Below are 24,300 nucleotides of genomic sequence, written 5' to 3' on the forward strand. Positions count from 1 at the left end.
GGGAGATTTACCAACAAAAAAATGAAAGATAAAAAAAAAAATAAAAAGCTGACGTTAGAAACATATGTTGTTCTTTAGTGGGTAAGTGGGAGAAGAATTATTCTTTTTTATTGAGCATTTAAAATGGGTTATCCTAGCAAGATCAACTTGGTTAGGATTTTGCTTGTGAGCTCAAAGCCCCTCAAACAAATGTAGAAAAAGCTTGCTCAAAGATCAGGAGAGGGAGCTTCTTTGTCCTTCTTATAGCTTCTTCACCATGATGCATTTGAAATCAGTAATTCAGTTTAAAGACTCAATGCGCCAGAGCACAATTTAGTTCTAGCTACATTATGAGGTTTCCATTGGTAAGGCATTTAGCCAGCTGAACTGATTTACACTATTAAAACAAGTAAGCTTGCAAAGTTCAATACAGGAGCTTACTTTTGAGCCCCTTAATTTGAAGAAATGTCACTTTATGAAGAATAAACATAAGTCAACAGAAAAGGGCAAATAATTAAGTGCTTCCTGATTATAAAACTGGTAATTTATTTCAGAGGAGAAAGGCAGTAATGAATTGGCTTTTGAATTTGAAAATAAATATTTTTTTAGTCACAAAGTCTATAGAGGCAGGGACTAAAATTCCTCCTTTTAGAAGGAATAATTTCCAACACAGTCTGCCTACTCTACAGAACTACAATTCATTGAAAACATGTATCTTGGGGCCCCACAACTCTCTGGGTCTATTTTTGAATAGTGTCAAACATGATAAGACACTATCAACATAAAAAGATTTTTTAGAAATTCCAACTAAACAAACTTGATCTACTACCATCCAGAATCCACACAGTACAACTAACTGGTCAGAAAAATAAGTAAAGTATAACAGCTACTTAGAATAATTGTTTAACTGAAAAATAGGAATGTGGCAAAATTATCACTGGATATTTTTAAAAAGCATAGAAACTTATGTCTGGTTCTATAGAATTGATTAGCAATCAAAGATGATAATGAAGATGATGATGATGATGATGATGATGTTCTATTGGGCACAGTTTATGGAATTTGGTTATGGAAACTTTTTACAATTTGCTTTGCTCCAATCACTGATCTATGCCAAATTATATCGTATTTCAGCAAGCAAAACTGTTTTTAATACGATTGATCTTATTTTTAAAAAGAAAAAAACTGCAACAAAATCCAATAAAGGTCATTTCTGAACTTATTAAAATGAAGAAAAGGCATTCTACACAATCAAGCAAGTCAACAGAGGGGAAAATAATCACATTCTTCAAACCTACTTCCATTTCACAATCAATGTAATTTATGAAACCTCATTCTCCTAATATTTGCATACTAGTTTACATTTTATTGTGCTGTTCAATTTAATGGCACTCAGAGTCAATTTATTTCATTTGATCATCAACAACCCTGTGAGGTAGATAGAGCAGATGGAATAATCTGCATTTAAGAGATAAAGGAATAGACTCAAGAAATGTTAAGACATGGAACTTGTAATAGTAAGAACTTGAACACAGCCCTATCAGAGCATTCTTCCTTTAAAAAATAATTCCATGCTCTCTCTCTCTCTCGCCTTGCCTTGGGTAGAGGGTTAAATGATTTCTGAGTGGGTCAAATACATAAGAGAAAACCCAGGGCCCATGAGACCCATAACTGAAAAGAGACAAAAAATAGCATCAAAATTTTACAGTATATCCATTGCTATGATTAGCAAGCTGGAGAAATATTTTGGCAGAAGAAATAAACTGGATATTGCAGCCAGGAGTAGGGAATAGGAGGTGGGGTGGGGTGGGATATCTAATCAACAACAATCACCTGCTTTTTCCCCTGGCTTCCTAAGGACTGCATGAGGCAACAACAATAGCTCACTGATAAAATCCTAAAACACTCCTGATTGCAGGAAGGTTTGGTAGCTATGGCACTCCAACTTTTAAAGCAGTCAAACTAATAACTTCAGGTGGTTTTCAATTAGTCAGAAATTCAACTCAGCCAGAAAACTTCCTTGGAGGAGAATATTTCCTGAACAAAAAAGATGACATACATGTTCATGGGAAAATTTTCAGGAAGATGCTCAGGTAACTTCTGTAACATTAACACTCTTAGTTAGCCAAAAAAAAATCAAGAAGTTTATGCAGATGACTTGAGCCTCTTCTCTCAGAGAATGTAAAAGAAAAAGAAAATAGCCCATAACTCACCTAGAATATTTTTCTCCTTACTTCTGCTTTATATGTACTGAAAGCTTTAAATAAGAAAACCCCTTATTTTGCACTAAGAGAGTAACATGCATATTTATATAAAACTTAATTTGGAAATTAGTATTACAGTAGAGTCAAGAAGTATTTCCTCTGAAACTAGATTAATGAAATTAAGCAAAAGAAATTCACATATGACACAACGGCGAAACAGTGAGAAACTTAGAACCTGACAGGTACACTACGATTATAAGCTATGTTGGGGAAGAAACTAACTAGTTTATACTTCTTACAATCTTGCACACTCACCCAAATAAAAAGTCATGTGTTTCAGCATCTTAGCAGCCTCACAACATGGATGTGTGCTTTACAGCTAAGTTGCAAGTGTTATAGCGAGGTGGGCTGACACCTGAAGTTCTTGCAATAGACCACTATTCAAAGTAGCTTAGAAAAAAAAAGAAGCCCTCTTCACATTTTCTCCACTATTGCTATGCCAAGCACTGGCACAAAGAAAAGGCAAGATAAAGGAAATTGGCTAAATCCCAACCCCCACCAAAATAGCTCATCTCAGTCCAGTCATACTTGAAATCATCTCCTTTACCTCTTCCCACCGCCTCTAACTCCAATATGTTTTGGTTCCTAAGACTTCTGGTAATTCCATTCCTTGAAATACACAGAGTAGGGTTTAGAAACCTTGGCATTGGTCGAAACATTTTCGACCAATCCTCTTTGGAGGTGGGGCACTGTTCTATATACTGTACAGCATTTAGCAGCATCCCTGACCTCTATCCATTAGAGGCCAGTAGGACAATGGCTCCAGTTGTGACAACAAAAAAATGTCTTTAGACATTGTTGAATGTTTTTTTTTGGGGGGAAGGGGCAAAATTGTCTCTGGCTCAGATAAAAATGAAGTTAATTCTCTTGTTTCTAAGATTCGAAATAAACTTACTCAAATATACATTCCCCTTTCAAATATCACCAAGCCTTAGACCATTGAAATCACTGAAGCAATTTCATTTTCCCATATTTATATAGGATTTTACATGGGGATACAATTCAGTATATTTAAGTATATAGGTCTAATGGAGAAAACATTGGACTGAAAATTGCAATTGGATTGTACGCTGGGCATGTATCATACTTAGTCTCTTAATATCCCAGGACACTGTAAGTAGGACTAATATATGTCTTACTCTCTCATAAGCATAAAATGAAATAAGAGAAAGTAATTTGAAGCTCATTTATTACTGGTTAAATGTCTAGCAAATGTTTCTCTACCTGTCAATACTGAGTTGATAGTAAACCTTCCTAAAGGCAAAAACAGGGGGTTTCTTATTTACCAGAATCTGGCTCTGTACACAGTAGTTTCCTCTTAGAACTTAGGGATAACACCCAACATTCTCACAGAAGGACTGTGCAGTCAATCTAATTAAGAGGCCTTCTCACCACCAAGATATTGCAAAGAAAGATATGGGAAAACACTTTCACTTTCCAAGAGAAAAACTTGAAAACAACAGGCAAAGTACAATGAAAATCAAATTACTGAATGAATTTTATATTAAAAATTACACTAATTTTATTTACATGTTTAAATGTTTTATAATGTTAGCATAACCTAACCTTAATTATTTTGTTGTATAGTATGTAAGTATATACAACAAAACACTATTTTCAACTCTAAACAATTTGAGGGCAGAAGGGGTTAAGTTTTTTTTGTAGCAGTTTTTATTTTTCAGTATAGAATTCAGACATACAATTAAAGTACTTTCAAAATGCCATATACAATATTCTTACATTGCATTGTGTTAAGGGTCAGCATACTTTCAGTTTCCCCAGCTCAGAAATACTTTATTAAAGAAGAAATTATGATTAAAGTTATGCCAACTTACTGGTAGTTTAGCACAGCACTCAGTCCATAATAAAAGTCAATCATCACACACTAAATAAGTTAACAATCTATTTTTCAGATACAACAACAACAAAAAACTATAAAATGCACATGTTAAGGCTGCTCCTGAGTGCTTTCAGTGTGCAAAGAGCACAAAAGCACTTATACCCATCACTCCTGTTCTCTCAAAAGTTTACAGTCTAGATAGCGAGACAATACAAGTATGTGAAAAGTTCAACAATTACAGTCTTAAAAAACAACCGAAAAAAATATCACAGGGTTGTACATGATTAATAGATGCTACAGTTTAGTAAAAGGAGAGGCCAGTGAGGCATACACATGAGAATGTGCTGGTGGGTGAATAATACAGAACACAAAACCATTTGAACCTGAAAATCTTGCAACAGGTTGAAACTATATTTGATATTTCTATATAACACTAGAGTAAACCATTTGGAAAAGTATAGAGAAAGGGTCATTTTATAAGCAATGATTATAAAACAAGATAAAATTTACCTTTGTTCTAATATCAGACTTTCACAGAAAATCATAAAACAGGAAAAGCTGCATGGCTCAGGCAAAAGCACAGAGCCTCACAGTGGCCAAAGTCGGTTTCTTTCCTTTTTATTCTTCAAATTAACTGCAGTATGCTAAACATTATGAAATGAAAAACTATACATAGCAAAATGTGGGCAAACTTGTTTCTTACAGTAAACAAGCCAATGAGTTATTTCATTTTACATAATATTTTCACATGAAACAATTATTTTCAAACTGATTTTGCAGTCTGAAAAAACTGTCTCAGGAGCCACTGGAGAGGAAGCTAAGGGGCACTAAGACAACATATCCTGCCCACCCTGATTTCATCTACTTTACACATGGTACCATGTACATTTCATTTGAAAAATACAATCTGTTGCTAGAAGTGTGAAAACATAAGAATATCTAGGTATAATGACAACACGGTGAGATAAAACACACTTAAGAGCAACCCTAAAGCAAAAGGTTATATTCCAAGTACTTGTTTCTTCTAATATACTTTGAACTACCAGATCAGGATTGTCTCTCCTCTTGGAGTTTTTGCATCTACCTTCTTTTTGGTACTCTATCCTCAAGGTCTCTTCATTAAATAATAAATACATAGACCTTATTAATTAAACAAGCTTGATGCAACCAAATTCAATATTCTACCAATTTCTCTAGTTTTCATGGTTGGATAGAGTCAGATGGCTCACACTTTCAGCCCTCATCTTCAGGTTACTCCATTTTTTACTTTGGCCAGAGACCTCATATTTCAGGTGAATCTGCTCTCTGGTAGTAGTCAAACAACCCAACTGGGGTGTAGGTTTTGAGAATCCCAATCACAAAAACACCCCTAAGAGAGTTATTTTGCCCTTCAGTTGTTAAGCCTTATCTAAAGATTGCTCCCAGTAGCCTCAATCTGCAGCCTGGTCTAAAACACTTCACTGTTGTCCTTTACAGTTCAAAATCAGAGGTTCTATAGGTTAGTTTACTCAGTTAAACAAATTGTTTCCATACAAGTAGTTGTAATTTGAAATCTAGTTTCCATACTGGTTACTCCTATGTCAATTTCAGATGGGTACTTTTAAATCTTCACACATTTTTAGAAGGACACAGTAAAGCCCACCTCAACTACTGCATCCCATGTTCGGGGGGCACATGTGATTTCAATAAAGACTAAATTTCCTCAGATCTTAAAACACATCTCAGAGCAACTCAAATATAAAATATGCTGGTCCAATATGTTAAACCAAAACTTTAAAGAGCAGATGAAATTTGTCATAATGGAATTTAAAAGACAGCCTTTATGATAGAGGTGTGCTGTATTTTAGGACAGCCACAAAACTGCTTCAATTTACTAACTAAAATATACTGAGAAAAATGACTGTTTTGTGAATAAACTTTCAGACATCAATCAGTTTATGAAAAATGTTAATCCATTTAAACAGAGTTCACACTCAAATTTGTAGGATTATGTTTAAAGTAAGATTGGTATCACAGAGCAGATTTACTGGGGCACAGACAGATTAAATAAATCTGAAAGTAAGAGTTTAGAATAAATGAAAAAATTTTGAGAAATCAAATGAAAAAGTTCTACACAGAACAGAAGAACTTGAATAAAGTAACAGCAAAAACAAAATTTATTCCAATAAGTAGAAGGTAAAAATGACATAAAAATCTGATTTGTACTTTTTGGACACTTTCTTGACCTCCTGCCATTCTGCCCATCAAGAATGCTTCCCAATCTCTTCAACTAATTTATACTCAACCTTCCAAGTCTATTTTCCTTCACTCAGATCATTCTAGATGACAATACTTAAGATACGAAACATATTAATTTGGCAGCAAACTGTATGCTGATCTGTAACATCTATTGTAGTTACTGTTTGTCCTTACATGTATCTTTCACAACTATACTGAAAAGTGTTGCAAGGGATGAATTTGCGTACTTTAGCATGTAGTTCAGTTTCTTAGATACTTTAGATGCTGCAAAATATTTACTGACTCCAAGGTCTGACTTAAGAGGAACTAGAAGGTCATTTTCCCCACTGATCCTGTTTAATTCATATCTGTATTATGCTACGAACAAATGGTTCTCTGCAAAAGGATGCAAATCTTTCTATAAGTAGGAGTATGTTAAGTTTTAGAGTTCAAAAGGCTTCTCTGCTTATAAACTGAGGGAAATAAACCACCAAGATTATATGTTTTCAATAGTGTTTCAGAGTCCAAAAACAAGCAAATATAGTTTTCAAGTGCAATATATCAACAATATTTAAAAAGTGATTTTAAAACATACTATAATACTAAGTCTATAAGACACATTCTACCCATGTTCCTATTCCAGACACTATTCATTCATGCGCTATGCACTTTGGATACTTTGTTACATTAGTACAACAATCCAATGAGGTAAGTGGAAGCTTCATTTTATAAATGAAGAGGCTGAGTGGGCTCTACTATTTTAAAGAATTTTCCCAAGACTACATAGTTAAAGTGTCAGAGTCAATAATCAAACACAGTCTGACTCCCAAGCATTTGTTCTTGCCATCAAAGCAGTCCTTTCCTTGGTACAACTCACGGGCTAACAGAAGAGTAAAGCAGACATGTTTAAATATCTACAATATATAATAATAAATACAATTCTAGCATGAACAAAGTCCTGTGGGGGCCCAAACAAGGAAGAGACTAATTCTGCCATTCTGCATGTAGGATGGTAACTAGAAAAGTAGCAGAGGATGTAAAGTTTGTATTAAAGAAGGAAAGCCATGCAGAACAGAGGGCACCAAAGACTGGGACTCACACAATATAGCAAGAACATTTCAAAAATAAGTAGATGTGTTTTGGATAATGAGTACTTTTCTCTTCCAGAATGTTCCTACAAAGACAGATAAATCTGTTTTGGGGAAGAATCAGATCATTTAATGAGAAACAGGAAAATACTAGATGACTATTTCATAAAGGTTCAGAAGAGTGGCTACTGGAGGCAGATTTTAAGGAAAAGAAAAAACAGGAAAAAATACTTAGGAAAAGATGTCTATGTATAAAGCTATATAGAGAATGAATAAAAAGAAAACAAAATTTAATGCAAAAGGATAAATACATTCTTAAAAGCATCAGACTGGATCAGATGGAACCTGAACCAGAATACACACAACAGCTAAAAGAAAGCAATAGGCAAAAAATCCAATAAAAGGAATCTGCAAAATTTGACATTGGAAGCTCAGAGAAAAGCATTTCAGTGAGGAAAAAACTGAGCATTGATGGTAGACAAAGCCCTGTGAAGAAATCCAAAGATGATTAAAGGAGTTATAATCAAGGAGAGGATAGACATCATCAGAATACAATTCAAAAACCCTGACATCTTTGAAGTCTAATTCTACTAGAAGAAAATAAATATGATGGAAATTTCCCTTTCTGACCATATCTCTTTTCCAAGGTAGAAGAAATAATGTATGAAACATTTCATATGGACTTAGTTCTAACCAACAGACATTGGTTGGCTATTGTGAAAGCAGAAACCTAGGAGTATGTGCCAGGATTTACAGAAGGAATGGGAACAACCAGACTTGTATTTTTGGATAGCAGGCGTCCTGGCTTATTTTTACAATTACCACCGTGTATGGCAATTATTTGCTTACATGTCATTTTTTTCTACTAAATACCTCCAGGACTGTGAATACCTCCAGGAAAAGGGCCTTGATTTAAAAGTTTCTGTAAATGGTGAATTGTACCTGAACCTTAGTAGGTAGTAATGTTTCTTAAATGAACAGCCCTGAAAATCTGCCTCCAAATTTAAAAAAACAAAACCGTTTTCAGAAAAAGGATGGGTGAGAGTGATGCTATGGCTTTAAGAGATCCACATTCATAGGCCACAACAGATGTTAAAACACGACATTCTGACTATGCAATCATAAATAATTAAAAAGAGAAATCTAAAGAAACCAGTTGTACATCGAGAATCTGATTGGATTAGCTTTGAAAAAGAAAGTTTAGGGAAGATGTATGTAGATATATAATCTACTTGTATGTAAACATGAGTTTTATAATCGCTGACAATTAGCAGAAGTCCATAGTAATCTGAGACTTATGAGAAATGCTGAAAGCAAGAAAAAGCTATATTTCGAATAAGGAGATTAGGAAAGGCCACTGCTTAGTCTGGGGTCAGAATTGTGAGAGAGAAGGCAGAGACCTTATGTATGTAGCTGCATCTTCATTTTCTTCCATCTTCCTTATAAAGAATACAGCCCTCAAACCAGAAAGGTCAAGAAAGATGCAAAGACAATAAAAAGAGTATCTAATCAATTTAAATGAGTTTAAATCTTTAGGTATAAAGTGAATTATATCCCAGAATATTAATCCTCACACAGATGTAATCACAATACCATGGTTAAGTGCTACAAACAGAAGAAACGGCAGGCAGACTTCAGAAGCTACATGATTATAGTTATTGTGAAAATCCTGAAACAGATTAGGGGATTGATGATTTCTTTAGAAATGAATATGATAGGTTTCTCAGCTACTGCTCTATCCACTTGCATTTGGGAACATTTTCATAGGAATTAATAGTTTTGGGGCTAAGATTTCAGTTCCCTTATGAAGTGAAATATAAGGAAATCAAACTTGATTAATCTTGAAATTGAACAAGTAGTAAGAGAGGCAGCTTCTCCTGACAACTGTTTTCCATTGGAGCTGTCTTCCTCTTGTATTCCTCGGCCACTTTCTTTCTTCTGCTGCTGCCTGCCCAAACTCATAGACTTTGCAGCGAGATCTATCCCCATTCCACTAATACATCAATCCCATAAAAATGATGGAACAGAGAGATCAATGAGAGCCAAAATGCATTCAAAGAACCAATCATTCTTTGAACAGACATCTTAGAATGTACAAATATAATGTACCTTGAATTCAGCAGTTTCCGCTAAGTACTCTGATGGGATAAGACTGTAAAGCATATCTTAAATTCAAATTCTTTACATAAACATTAATATCATTATTTATCTATAACTTTTTTGTGTGTGTGCATGGTCCGGGAATCAAACCCAGGTCTCCAGCATGCAAGGCAAGCATTCTACCACTGAACCACCCATGCACCCTTATCTATAACTTTTAATCAAAGTCTTCAATAAAACTTGTAAGATGAGAACACACACTATGCCAAATCCAAACACAAATTTTAAGATATATATTTAGAATTTTTAAAAATGCATTAGGAAATGTGAGATATAAGAGATACAACTAACCAGTAGCATGTATGAGAAAATGTCTAGTGGTTTTATTTAATAGGCTCATATTTGGTAGGACAACTGGGTAACAGAATTTCTAAAATGGTAACACTAAGGCCATTTAAATAAAAGATGTGCAATGTCTAAATTATCTATATTATGACTTTGGGCAAAATCACAAATTGATAACCAGGGTCAGTTGCCTCATTTACAAAATGGAGATAATATCTGCCCCTCAGGATATAAAAGGACTCTGTAAACTGTAAAAGAATATACAAACATTAGTAATAAAAAGAGTTTTAATGAAAAAGCAGGCCTACTATGGCCTACAATCATTTAATTATATCTGGATTATCATATTCAAGTGTGAATGAGCTTCATAATTTAAGAATGGTGTTGTCAAATCGAAATATGTGTAAAGAATGAATAGACTACAAAGGAAACTGGAAATCATGTTAAGTGTAGAATGGTTGAAAGAAATGAGAATATTTGATCTACCACTAGAGAAGTGGTAACTGCCCTCACATATTTGACAAACTACACTCAAGGACATACGTGGAAAAGATAAGATTTTGGTTCAACCAAGAGAACCATTAAAAAAAAATTACAAGTTTCCCAAAGAGCTTCCTACTGAAGAAAATACTAAGTTCCCAAAAGGACTCAGCAGCACATAAAGAGTTCAAAAAGCAGATTTTCTATAGAGAGTTTCTGCTTTGTGTGTGTTTAGGGATGTACAGATATTTTAATATGGATTCGTGAGTATCACAAATGAGGATGAGATGCTAAGAAAAGCATTAAGTGAAATTACAAAGGTGAGGGGAGGGAGGTGGGAAAATGAGGAAAAAATAGAGCTGACTTCAGAGGCAAAGAGGAGAAAAGAAAAGGAATGACCTGGAGAGGGAAGGAGAACCTTAATACTGAAGGCCCCAATAACCCTGAGATATGTTACAATTCATGTGCAAATGAATCCAACTAAATGCTTCCAAAAGTCCAGCTGCAACACAAAGCAGATCCAGGTTTTGCAGGCACCCAGAAGCGATTAGATGCTAGTATCACTTTCTCAACCATCAATTTTCATTCAACAAACACTGAATGTCCACTCTATCATTTTCTCTGGAGCTGGGTGCCATAACATTCTCTAGTAGTCTCCTAAATGCCATGCTGTTCTGCTGGTTTTATATTTCTTTATTTGGAGGATGGCCATTCTGAACAGTCAGTGATAAATTTTGATTGTTCAATGCCAATATAATATTTTTGTGGGGGAAGTTGTTTCTCTTCAGGCTTGCATTCACACCAAAGTATTTTGCTGCAAATATACTTTTGGTTGTCTACCGAAATTCCTAAGATTTTTAATGTTCATAATTTTCTAAATAGATTCCAAAATTTCTAAAAGTTATTTAAAACACCAAATCTGAGTTCTTTACTGTATCTGATTATTGAGCAGACTTTTATTTCAATAAAAGTTGGTCAGTCTCATCTTTTTTTGGCAAGAAGATCCTATGAGCATGCAAATATCTTAAGGATTTAAATCAAACACAAATCCCAAAGATGAAGACTATAATTACCCATTTTTTCTGAAAAAAAAAAAAGAAAAAGATTTTAATTGACAAACTCTTCATAATTTAGATTCATTTTTTAGAAAGTATCTTTGGTCATTAAAACAATGAATTACTTTATTTCTTCAATTTCAAGTAATAAAATAGCATCATTATTTTATACTGAAACTAAATGAAAGAGATATGAATGCAGTCATGGCAATGAACTTTTCCAATCCATCTTTCAGAGTTCTTTTTCACTGTACACTTAACGTAAACCAAGAAAATCTTAAGGTGTGCTCTGAAATTGTTTTAAAAATAAATGTTTGTTTTTCAAAATAAGCATGTATATTCCCTATTTTTAGCTATGTGAAATGTGTGATGAAAAACACAAGACTGAAAAGATAAAAGAAAAAATTTAGACTATTTTATTTTTTTCTCATTATTTCTTCACATACTAGGGAAAACGAAAATATTTTTCATTTCAAATTTCAAGCACAGTCTCAATTTAGAAAGAATTCATCTTAATAAGAAGGTATCTTTTGCAACTGTATTAAAGATGAGACTTCTGTAGAAGACAGCAATTCAAAAGACACTTAAGATTTAGAGGCTTATGTGCTTATCACCAAACCATGAAGGGGCCTTAGTTTAGAAATCACTTAAAATATATATTTAAGTGTTCATCCATATCTGTAGTTTATTGTAGTTGAATTTGGAAGAAAGATTGCTAGATGGTCTTGGCAGAATCAATTCTCAGTCAGTGTTGAGTCTTACTGTGTGGGAAGGAAAGAAGGAAGGCAGGAAAGGAAGGAAGATCAGATGAATACAATCTCAAATATAAATTTGAAACCACAATTCTTATTGCATAATATCCTGTATAAATTCAGCTTTATACTAAATTAAAACTTTTAGCAAAAAAATTAATTCTATTAAAATTCACACCTATTCGTAAAACTTTGAATTTTAACCACATTATTTAGAAACGTTACATGATTTTTAAAAGAACCAGAATAACCTTAGTAGTTGGAGGAATGCCAAAGTCTAACAATGTCAAAATCTTCATCAATTCAACATTAACATTGTAGTAGTTTGTTCCTCAATCTACTTTCAAAACTGAGACTATACTTTCTGATTCAATGTGTTGTTTTGAATTAAAAGAGAAAGAAGGGGGAAAAAAGAATATAATCACTGAAAATCAAAAGCCAGTATGGAAAAAAGCTGAAAGGTTAGTAGAATGGTTACTGGGGAGACCAAGGGTATGGTGAATCTGGTAATCCAGTATAGAGACTCTGTATAAACAAATAGCAGCCTGATAGGGAGAGAGCTCTCTCCTTTGAAAAAGGAACATTTAGGCTCATCAGGGATCCATAGAGAAATCACACTGGTTACTGAGGCGTTAAGATCTAGTTGTGATTTCCCCTATAACTGTGACAAATTACACAGAGAAAGAAATGGTTTCTATTTTGTCCAAAGAAAGAAAAAGAATGATGGAGGGATGTGCACAAACTCTGATAGCTTGTGCACATCCACTAAGATGACTCATAGTGGTTAAGAATTAAAACCTGAAAATGTGTTATGAAACAAAGATTGTAGAGTTGTGTGTATTTATTTGGAGGTTATATTAGATCCTGGTTTATTTTAGTAATATACTTCATTCCAATTAAGTAATCTTGTACCATTTAAAGCACAGGTGAGGTGTTGGGAGTTTATACCTAGAAGCTTAGCAGTGCTGACAAGAGTAAAATACTGGTCCTAGGGAAACTATAGTTAGGCTAATAGGTAAATGTTAACAGATTACAAGTAAAAAGATACATATCTTGGTAGCAAAACTTAGTCTAACTGTGGAGAGGGGTGGGTGGGGCAGATATAAATATCAGCAACCCATAATCATAAATTTTAATAATTTTTATTTTTAATAGAGAAAATGTATGTGGAATTACTGTATGTAATCTAAGATTCAGTTAAGGTCAACGAGAAACTTTCCTACCAGTCAATGAAATCATAATCCAGGGCCGATTATGATTTTTAGCTGAGTACTTTTAGCTGAGTACTCAAATTATAGATGTAATATAAAGGAAAAAATAAATAGTTCTCACAGATGTCAATGCTTAAAAATATCACAGTTAGATTCCAGATCACTATGGTCTGCTTTGTAGACAAATTATTTCAGTATGCAAGACTGAGAAGAGAGTATAAACAGTAGTATAGTCCTTGGGATAAGATCTCACCATATTAGAAGACAGTGCTAGACTACAAAAGTTGATTGCAGTCAGTTTCCTCGCATTTCTTCTTGGAGATGATGATCATCATCCTTAAATCCTTGTGGAACTTTCCCTGTTTCTTCAAACTAAACACAACTTTCTTATTGAAATAAATCAGTAGATACGCTATCACTTTACATGCTGTTGCATGGAGTAGTTCTTTCAAAGATGAACCTACTATCACCCTTTTAATGTGGGTATAGTACAACTTGATATGATTATTATACGATTTTTAGTTGTTGTTCTGTAATAGAGATATCTAGCCATCTTGCATGTTGCTTCTTAAATGTTCTTTAGCACTGCAGAAACATCCTCAAGTATTGGAAACTGAATTCCACATCTTGTTTATCCTTAGTTTAGTTCTGACGTGGGTTATTATGTAATTATTTTAAGTTTGCATTAAGAGTACCTATAAGGTGCCCTCACTGGATCATATTTAGTACCAGGTTGATTTGACAACTTATATGACCTATGATAATAGCTGCCAGTAGATGGATATTCTGAATGCCTTCAACTCATTATCTGGACTGACAGTCACCCTTGAGAGCTCCTGACTTGAGAGAAGTACTATAATAATCAAACTAGAAGACACAAAAAGTTTAGAGGAACTATACATCATGAATTTTGAAGATTTTTCCTCTACCAAATTACATATATGAAAGCAAATTTAGATTGTGAGGGCCAATGGAACTTTAAAATTGCTTTTAGAATGTAACAATGGACAAATCATAATCCTTCTGAGTCTTGTTTATTATTATCATTATTTAAAAGGAGAAATGTTAAAGGCTATGTTATGTCTATCATAGCTCTGAAATTTCATGATACAAATATTTTTTAAATTATTCTTTCCTTAAGTTTTCCCAAAGAGTATTGATTCTTAGTAGTGAAAGTCACATTTGGTAAGAATAAAGTTTTGAAAATATCTGCTCAGTTAAAAATATGACTAGGGTGAAGTGGGTCCCAGTACTGTAACCTCAAAGTATTTAATAGAGTCTTTGCTCCTTAAAAAAAATTAGAGAAAGATAGTAATAAAGTATTTACCCTGAACATATGAATTAATCAGAACAAAACAGGAACTAAATAAACACGTGAAAAGTCAGAGAGCTAGCTTGAAACTTCTTCCTCTGCTATGTTCACTAAGTGGGCAATTATTTCAAGATTATTATATGCAAACACACACACAGAAACACACTCACATTTAACCTCACACATAGAACTAGGCTTGGTTTACCTCTGCTCTGCAAATCCCTTCTTACACGTTTATTAGGTGTCATGAAGACAAAAAGGACTATTATTACCATTTAGCAACTATTCCAAACATTTTTATCTATTTAGGAAAGCAAGTACACTAAGGGGCTCTCTGCCACAATGACTAATCTAGTTCCTATTATAGTACTTTTTAACATATTAGTACATGGATGTCAGAATGGTCCCCAAGATTGCCATACTTCATAATATTTGCGTAAACCTCCAGAATCATTGTGAAATTCTCAAAAAAAAAAAAAAATCAGCTTCAAAATCCAACAGAGGACTTTGTTTTCTCCAGTATGAGTATGAACACCAAAAATCTATCAACATATAAAAGACTTAGAACTTTTAAACAGTATGCAATTTTCTGCAATAAAATCTTGTTGAATTAGGTGGGCAAATTAGAGCTCCTTGCCTTTTTGGGGGGAGTGGGGTGAAGGTGGGTGGGATGAAAGCATAGTTCCTTGACCCACTCCAATTTAAGTTGAAGTGCAGAAATACGAAACTGAAGTGTACAAATATGAAATATTTTTTGCTTTTTACCTTACTTGTACAACACTGAGTCTAGATGCAGTTACTATTACCACATAACTTTAACAAGGGATGGGACAAAATTCTATCAGCTATAGAGTGGATTATTTATTCTACTATTTTAACACTGAGATAATTAAAGACAGGCACTGGGTATTTTAAAGGCTTTACAAATTACAGTGTATGAAGAAAATCATTTGAGGTGCTGCTCTGTAACAAAGAGCATAGTAATGGGTCTGAATACCAAACATGAACTGCAACAACAAAACTGTTATAAGCAAGATATGTTTCAGGGTCATTTTTAGAGCTTTCAGGAAACTTTAGAATAACTGTAAGTATGTGAAGTGGGTTAGGAACAAAACATTAAAGTCAAAGGTTACCTTAGGACATGTGGTCTGAAGGAACCTGGAAAAAATGGATTGGTTCTCAAGTCCAGCAGTTTCAAGCTATTTTACGGAATTTCTACATACTTCAGTCCAATTCTCAAACGGCTTAAACACAGGCTTGCCTGCAGTTCCCTGTACCTAACAGGTGCAAATCAGATTTTTACATAATTCAAATCCAGGGTAAATTCTCTAAAAGACCATGAAATAGGGAATCTCTTTAATAAATCTTGAACTCTCAGTGTGATTCTTTGGAAATAGCTTCTGACAAAAGCTGGTGTGACAGAAATAGGAAGGTTACTAAGAATACTATCCTTGAGGGCAAATTACAGCATAGTAAGAAGATACAAGGAGCAGTGGTTTCTTAATGCTTAAGCAATGATGTGAACAAAGCATTACCTTCTTCAAATGTTACAACGAATATCTCGGCTGAAATATATGGAAACAAGTCCAGTGAGTTTAAAAGTATTTTATTATTAGGAACTCAGGTTGCTTCCAAACTACAGACTTTGGCTGTTAACAGAATTAGGATGAATAAATACAAATATATTTCCACCCCATTCCACTCTTTCTTCAGCAATTTTCCTACAAGTCAAATCCTAAATCTTCAAAAACTAAGGACCATGAGGTTAGGTCATTAATTTGTAGATTTATATCTATTCACATAGTATGTTCTCTTTTGGAGAAAACTATGTTATGATAAAATTCTCATTCTTCTCTACTTTTCACCAATCTACTGTTTTTAAATCCTATTTCTTATATAAACAAAGCAGATTGGCCTAGTCCAACTAAGTAAGAAAAGACTTTCACAAGGTAGGTAGAAAATTGAGTCTTTTCAGTCTGTATGAGAGCTTGGGAAAAGCTAGCTCATACCTGTAATATGGCATGAACTATTATATACCATATACTCATTATGGTATGTAATACCCAACCATCAGACTCATTATAGTCAATACCTACTCCCTCCAGCCAAAACTTTCACATTATAATTAACATTTATACCAATATCTCAAACTCTGGGCTTACACCTGTCTCATTTCAATTCTGTCTTTTCCCAGGTCTTCCGCACTCCGATCTCATATCCTCCTACTGTGTTTTTGTTAAAAGAACGTTTACAACATTGTGGAAGTTTCCCTTTGGATGATTTTCTCTTCAATTTACAGATAACCTGATCCAAGATTTACAAGGCAATGTGAGGCTTTCTACATTTATTTCTCTCTTATATACAACCTTCTATCCTCAAGAAAAGACTGGAGGAAAGGGGAACAGAGAAAAGACCCATAGGGGCTTAAAAAGCTAGTCTTCTTTTTAACCCCCAACCCTACTCTCTTTTCTGCAGTTCTCACTCATCATTCAGAATTGAGTGGACATCGCACTGACCACAACTTCTTACATGTCTGCCATTCCTTTAACAGCCCTATATCTGATCTTTATCCTTATGAAAACCTAAAATCATTGAGCTCCATTCAACATCACTCACACCAATGGTTCTTTTCTGCTTCAGTGGACTATTCCCCATTGTTGACCATAGGCATTTTACTACTGTCTTCTCTAATATAGTTATGCCCTTGTCCTCTTCACTTTCTAAGCAAACTCTAAATATTTGCTTTTCTACTCCTCATGCTTTGGCTGAACCATAGGAATGTAAAAACATACATATTTGGACTCTAAACCTTTAAAATGTGACCCTTTCTTTATTCAGCAATCCTTTAATTTCTTTCTAATGCACTGCTAAGCCAATTTTCACAGGAGATTTAAAAAAATCTCTCTTCACAGTATTCTAACTACTCCTTCACCCCCATTCTGAAATGATAATGCATCCTAATAATTACTGATATTAAGTTATCCCCTTTATCTATTCTTCCTTTTTCAAATATTGCTTTCTTTTTTCCAGATCTCATTCTTACAAACCACAAAAGAAGATATATCCCACCTCTCTAAAGCTAAATCCACAGCCTTATCTCAGTAACTTCTCTCCTCTTAACCACCTGAAGAAATCAGCTATTCTACAGAATTAACCTATCTCCTTTTCAACAATGTTAATCTTTTCCTTTCAAGTGGTTCCACATATTCTGCCTTTAAACATTTTAAGTCTCTCCTTTATCTTAAAGTAATGCCTTCTAAGATCTACCATCCACGTAGTTAACACCTTATTTTTCTCCTCCCCTTTGCTACCAATCATCTTTAAAAAGTAGTCAGTGATTGCTGCAACTATCTATATATCCTTGACATTTCCTCATTAATCCTGGAATCTAGATTTCATCTGTATCTTTTTATGGAAGTTACATTTTTTAAAGGTCACCACAGACCTAGCCAAACCCAAAGACCTCTCGGATCTCATGTTTCTGGCTTCTAATTCATTATTTCTACTGCTTTAGTCTAGGCCAACATTATTTGGACTGGCCAGCAATGGTATGGTATACTGGAATTGCTTCCTAACTGATCTTAATTTCAATCAAACTTACTACAAAATTACTCCTTAAAATGTTATAATCACATTACATCCTTACCTTGGAACCTATAGTTCTCTACGACTGACCACATCCACATCAAGACTAAACTGTTCTTAGTTTTCAAGGTTTTAGAACACTTATCCCAGCTAACCTATATGAACCACATACCTCAGACAAATTATCTTTTTCCTGTCCTTCTATTCTAACCACGTCCCAGGTAAATTTTGCCTCTGGACCTTTATTCAATCTATTTTATTGTAATGACTCCCCCCTTCCATCATCTAAATTTAAGCCATCCTTCAAAGTAAAAAAATTTCAGTCTTTTTATTAAACTTTTTCCCAAACCAGCTCACAGTAACTTCCTTTTCTCTTATTTTTACTTTTGTATCAGCATAGTGTCTGATCTGTTCACTAAATATTTCAAATGTGAATACTTGCATATATTACTGCCATTTATCCAGCACAAGGAGGAACATTGTTAGTAGGTACCCATTTAGATAAAAAGACTGAGGGCAGGCCACAGTGGCTCAGCAGGCAGAGTTCTCGCTTGCCATGCCAGAGACCCAGGTTCGATTTCTGGTGCCTGCCCATGCCAAACAAACAAAAACCTCAGAGGAAAGAAAAAGCACTAAGGGCAGATAAGCCAGCTTAGTTCCAGATAATTAAATTTGAATTTGGCCATATTTTATAAAATAAAGACACAGTATATCTTTGCTTGGAGTTATTACCTTTATATAAAATAATTAAAAAGAAAAAATTATATTTTAAGAAACTTAAAACCTTCAGATGGGGCGTGGGCAACAGTGACTCAGTAGCAGAGTTTTCACCTGCCATGCTGGAAACTCGGGTTCAATTCCCAGAGCCTGCCCATGCCCCCAAAAATAAAAAATAAATAAAACCTTCATATGGTTACTAGGCCAGACAAGTCTTGAAACCCAGAGGTTCCAGTATCCCCAAGAACATGAACCGGATCCATCCCCCATCCAATACTACTGACACCCCTTTCAACACGAAAAAAAAGTTAGAATGAGCTTTTTAGTTACAAAGTTAGAAAAAGTTAATATCCCTAAAGATTGAGAGAAGGCTCAAAGGAGAAGGAGAAGTTACAACGGAGAAGTCAAGACTTAACAAATGAGTATAACTACTGAATCATTATACTGGTATTTCTTTTTAGTCTCCAGTATCTTGGAGCAGCTAGAAGGAAAAACCTCAAATAGTGTAACTGTAACCCATACAGAATATAGAATATAGAACAAAAATATAGAACAAACTTTGAAATCTATTCTATAGCAAGTTGTTAAAATGTATTCTGAAATTTATTGCTTTTTTGTATATGTGTTTTATTTCACAAAAAAAAATTAAAAAAAAAAGTTATTTCAATTGTATGATATCCATCTCTTAAATCCAATTAAGCAGATTTGGAGAACTTCATGATCAAAGAAACAAAAAAACTAAAAACCACTCAAACTGAACATAGGATACAATGTTCCACAGTTTATATGATGTACATATAATATGGTAACCTCATTTTGTAAGATTTCAACACACCTGCTATTTTCCCTTTTCTCTTGTGACCTTCTGAGGTAACACCTGTGTAAGAGTACATGCCTACAGACCTGTGTCACAGAAGATAGCTCTGGTAGTCTTGAAGGGGCTTGGAATACAGTACAAATAGGAACCACATCAACAGAAACGTGCCCAGAGTACACATTAGAGTAGTTTTCATTATAAGAGCACAAACATAGAAAACTCTTAATTCTCAGTACACGACATAAAAAGGAGTCATGAGCATTCACACACATAACTGAAAAATCTAGAACAATGAATGTATGTCTTCCCTATTAAGATTTTTTTCACCTCCTCATTTATCACAGATTTAAAATTTTTCAGTATAGGAATTTAATACTTCTTGTTGCCACTGACAGATTACTGAGGGATGAATAATGAAATGAGCTGGAGCAGCTATGGCTGCTCTTGGGTTTAAAATATATCAAGAGCTGACATTATAGAAATTATCTGAAATAAAATTGTCACTGAACTGTTATCTGGGATGACAGGGTCTGTATTTTATTCAACTTAGTATTCCTCAAGACCTAGCCACTACACAGAATAAGTACTCAAATATTTAATTAATGCTTTGTTGAAATAAAGGGTAATATACCAAAGCACCACCTGGAAAAAAAAAAAGCAGTGAAAGAATGAAAAGGAAATCATTATTAATCAGAAAATATTTTCGAATAGAATCTTTGAGAAAATAGAGCAAAAAGGCACTTGATATTCAACATATCAGTCAAATAATTGGTCTAGGACTCCATTTCCTATAGTGGCAATGAAAATATTTCAAGGCAACAGTTCTTTTTTTTTTTTTTTTTTGACATGGGCAGGCACCGGGAATCGAACCCAGGTCCTCAGGCATGGCAGGCAAGCATTCTTACCTGCTGAGTCACTGTGGCCCACCCAAGGCAACAGTTCTTAACCCATTTTCTTTTGGGGATAGGAGGGCTGGGGGGAGTGGAGGAGGTAGGGAGAAACCAAACTCTTTACAAATCTAATAACATGGAATCTTTCCCCAGATACAGATGTACACATGTACAGACATACAAACCCACAAACGTATGTAATTTCAGAGAGTTCTGGACTGCACGTTAAAAATTCCTGTTTTAAGAAAAAGACTAGCCACTTAAAAAACTTGAGGATGTAAAAGCATATAAAGCTTCCCTTGTGTATGACGGAACATTCATGAGGAATATATCAAAATCTAATGAAGTTTTTTTCTAAAATTCTAATTCTTTATCTTTCGGTTTCACTAATTTGCTTGCTATTTGAAGTAGTGCTTTCTTTTATTGTTGTGTAATTTCTTCTGTAATTAATGTAAAATTAATAACTATGACTTTAAAACATCAGTTTCTTAAAAACCATAATATACAAACTAGCAGGTAAGCAAAAAAAGTGAGGTTTATTATTCTTAGGTTATAAGGACCAGAAATTACAATGTTAGCTAAAGGATAACTTTTAGGCATTTTATATATAAATACATATATGCTGAAGTCTAACTGCCCAAGAAGCATTTTCCTGATTTATGGTGTGCCTAGAAAAGGGGAGGGAGAATAAACAGGCAGGAAGACAGTTTTGAAATTTTATCCAGGGCTCTGATAAGTCTGGGCAAACTAGAAAAGCGAATAAATGAGAGCTAATTACCTGCTTATGACTCTCTAAGAAGATCTCAGCAGTTAAAAGACTTTGCAATGAAGGCTGGAGAAAGTTATAAGTTGGTAAGCATCATTACAGGGAGCCAGAGTTCACTATGAAAGCCTACTGAGCCTTATCACCAAGGGAGACATTAGTTGAAGTACTGGCCTCGTCTAATAAAAATGAAAACCATAATGAAATTAAGTGATAATAAAAGGCTGATGTTTAATAAGTCTGTAATATTTTATTTCTGATTTCTTATAATCTTGTTCTAAAATCACTTCTAAATAGAAAGAAACTGACCTGTTGAATTTTACGAAAATAATTTTAATAACTAGTTAAGTGGCTTTTTCTGCACCCTCAATTAACCAAATCTAGATAACTAAAATAGATTTTAGTTTCCCTCACCATACCTCAGGACAAAGTCATTTAATTTGCTGCCTAATATATACTAGAAAGTAATCAGGTTTTATATAGAAAGGTAATCTTGAATATTCTAATTCAAATATAATATTGTTTTAACTCCTAATGAAGATATTTTGAAAAACTACTATTTTAAATCTCCAGTCTTCTTTTTCAGAATTACTATTATCCCTGTAATATTTTTAACAAATTAAAGTATACCATTTATAAAAACTATTTTTGAAATCTCAAGGAGAGATCTGACTCCCCCTTCTCCTTCAAGAATGCTGAATTTAGACAGAATATGTATGATCATGCTCTCTGAATCAGCTTTTGTCCACTGCTCCGAAGTTTTCTTTTATTATCAGTTTTAAAACTATTCTCAGAAATTCGGTATTATGCCAAACATCACTTCACATTATGACCTACTAAAATACTTCACTCTTCTCTATGATTAACTAAAGTTATCTTTTGCAACTTAAGTGGCCTAACTTCAGAGGATTCCCAATCTCTTCTCTTTCATCTTAATCTCATTCTGGTTTGATACTTGTAATATAGTCTTATTATTACATTTTAACTATTAAAGAATGAAATTTCCAAACATATATCCCACAGATTACTATGCTTTGTTTAAAAAAAAAAAAAGTTATACTACCACAGTTGCTTCTCACATACAATGTTTACCCCATATTTAAGTTTCTGATAAATCAACAGTAAATCAAAATTCTTTTTTTGAGGCATTTCCTGGTATACTAGGCAGTGCATTAGAAAAGAGATTATATTGCATTTGGACTACAATAATTGTCTTTTAACCATCTATGTATAATTAACAACCATTCAAACAGAAAGTGCAAATGTGCAAATGAGAGAGAACAAAAACAGTTTCTAAACATGTAATGTATAATATAGGGTATAAACCCATACAACTAAAAACAATTGCTGACAACATCCTTCTGAGCATTAAATGACACCACCAATTTGGTTTGATATGTACACTTTCTTCTCAAGAATCCAAAAGACATTATCTTCTTAGTTTTCAAATTCTTCAGAAATAGATTAGGATATTACCATTTTTTCACAAATCAGTCAAGCAAGGAACTACCATTGATACCTTTGTATATTTCAGTAACAGAGCCAAAATAAGAACAATTCTAGCTAATCTCACCTGCGATCTTAATTAGTGCTACAAGTTTATTTGTATGGGTTAAAAATAATATCACTCATAAGAAACAATGCCAAAATGCTAATAAATAATGTTAAAGGCCTAACGAAAAAATAACTTTAGCAACTATGAGGTAACACACTAGTTTTAGGCATGAGGAACGTTTATATTGGCTCTTTGGGTATATACATTAAATGCAAAATCAGAAAGGAATCATGCAAAAAATCCAGTTGCCCATGCAAGCACCCCAGAGTCTAATCCTCTCCTCTCAGTTCTGTTGTCAGGCCACAGTAGTGTGGAGACTTGTAGGCTGCTGTCCTTGTTGTAATGAATGGGAAGAGGCTGACAGTGGCATGGTCGAAACCTTCACCTCTTCTTCCCCTGTGGAAAAGTCAGTCATGGTCTAGTTATGGGTGACTAGATTTGTTAACAGTCCCTTTAAAAATGCTTCAATACTTGGAATATTGATACATATATAAAATACATGCTTAATGTTTCAAGCATCTATCTAGGTGTGAAACGACATGAATTTTAAAATATAAGCTTATCAAGTACTTAGAAAGTAGTTACACTTGAAACATACTCAATTTTAATACTATGTCAGAAATAAGAACAAATACAATAGAATTAGGATTATAAATACATGGGGCAGGGGAGAGGAGCCCAGGAAAGCCATTCTTTTCCAAGTCAATTGGATACCTTAAAAATCACATTTACAGAAGGTAAGAAATGATTTTTTAAAAGGAAAAAATTACTAATCCAAGTTTTAAAAGTAGAGAGTGTATTAGAAGATTTAAATAATATACATATAAATATTAACTTATTAAATTAATATATAGCATCTGAAAATTAAATTGTACTTTTGATGTAATTAGAAAATAGTAAAATGCTAATACAATGATCCAATTGACTGAAATTGAGATGACTACTTCTAGGTCTGAGAACTAGACATGAAATGAGATCAGTTCTTCTAAGCATAAATGATAATTATTCAGCTATCAGTGACTTGTTTCACATATGATTCAAAATTCAATCAAGTCACTGCTAAAACAGCTAATTCAGAAACAAAGAAAATTGAAAGAAAAATGTCCTTTAAATAAAACCGGAATTGATAAAACCATGAAAAAAAAATCCTATGCAGTTTCAAATATTCTCCTAAGCATACTTTGAAGCAACAATGATTACAGATTTAAGTCTACTAGCATTCAAACAATTTGTTTTAGCATTATGGAATAAGAACACCTTGGCAAATTCTTCAAAAAAACAAATCTGCAAAACATTTGGAAAGATAGCTTAACCAAAACAGTGAAGAAAG

At 33.8% G+C, this 24,300-nt stretch overlaps 1 protein-coding gene and 1 non-coding gene across 9 annotated transcripts in view; both read right to left on the reverse strand.

The window, feature by feature from the left end:
* Window positions 1–24,300, reverse strand: part of CNOT4 (CCR4-NOT transcription complex subunit 4) — a 171,386-nt gene that overhangs the window by 2,291 nt on the left and 144,795 nt on the right. For 2 of the 8 annotated variants that reach the window (XM_077141966.1, XM_077141885.1), the window contains exon 11: window positions 7–23,366. The exons of the other annotated variants lie outside the window; for them this stretch is intronic. In XM_077141966.1, the coding sequence (XP_076998081.1) occupies window positions 23,266–23,366 (101 nt within the window). In that variant the 3' untranslated portion in view covers window positions 7–23,265. Of the gene's footprint in view, window positions 1–6; window positions 23,367–24,300 lie in introns of those variants that run through there. 8 annotated transcript variants of the gene reach the window in all.
* On the reverse strand, window positions 9,618–9,688 carry TRNAA-UGC (transfer RNA alanine (anticodon UGC)). Its single transcript has one exon. It is a non-coding gene; the product is annotated as a tRNA-Ala (tRNA).

Source organism: Tamandua tetradactyla, chromosome 1, assembly GCF_023851605.1.
Source record: "Tamandua tetradactyla isolate mTamTet1 chromosome 1, mTamTet1.pri, whole genome shotgun sequence".
In the NCBI taxonomy this organism is placed as follows: Eukaryota; Metazoa; Chordata; class Mammalia; order Pilosa; family Myrmecophagidae; genus Tamandua; species Tamandua tetradactyla.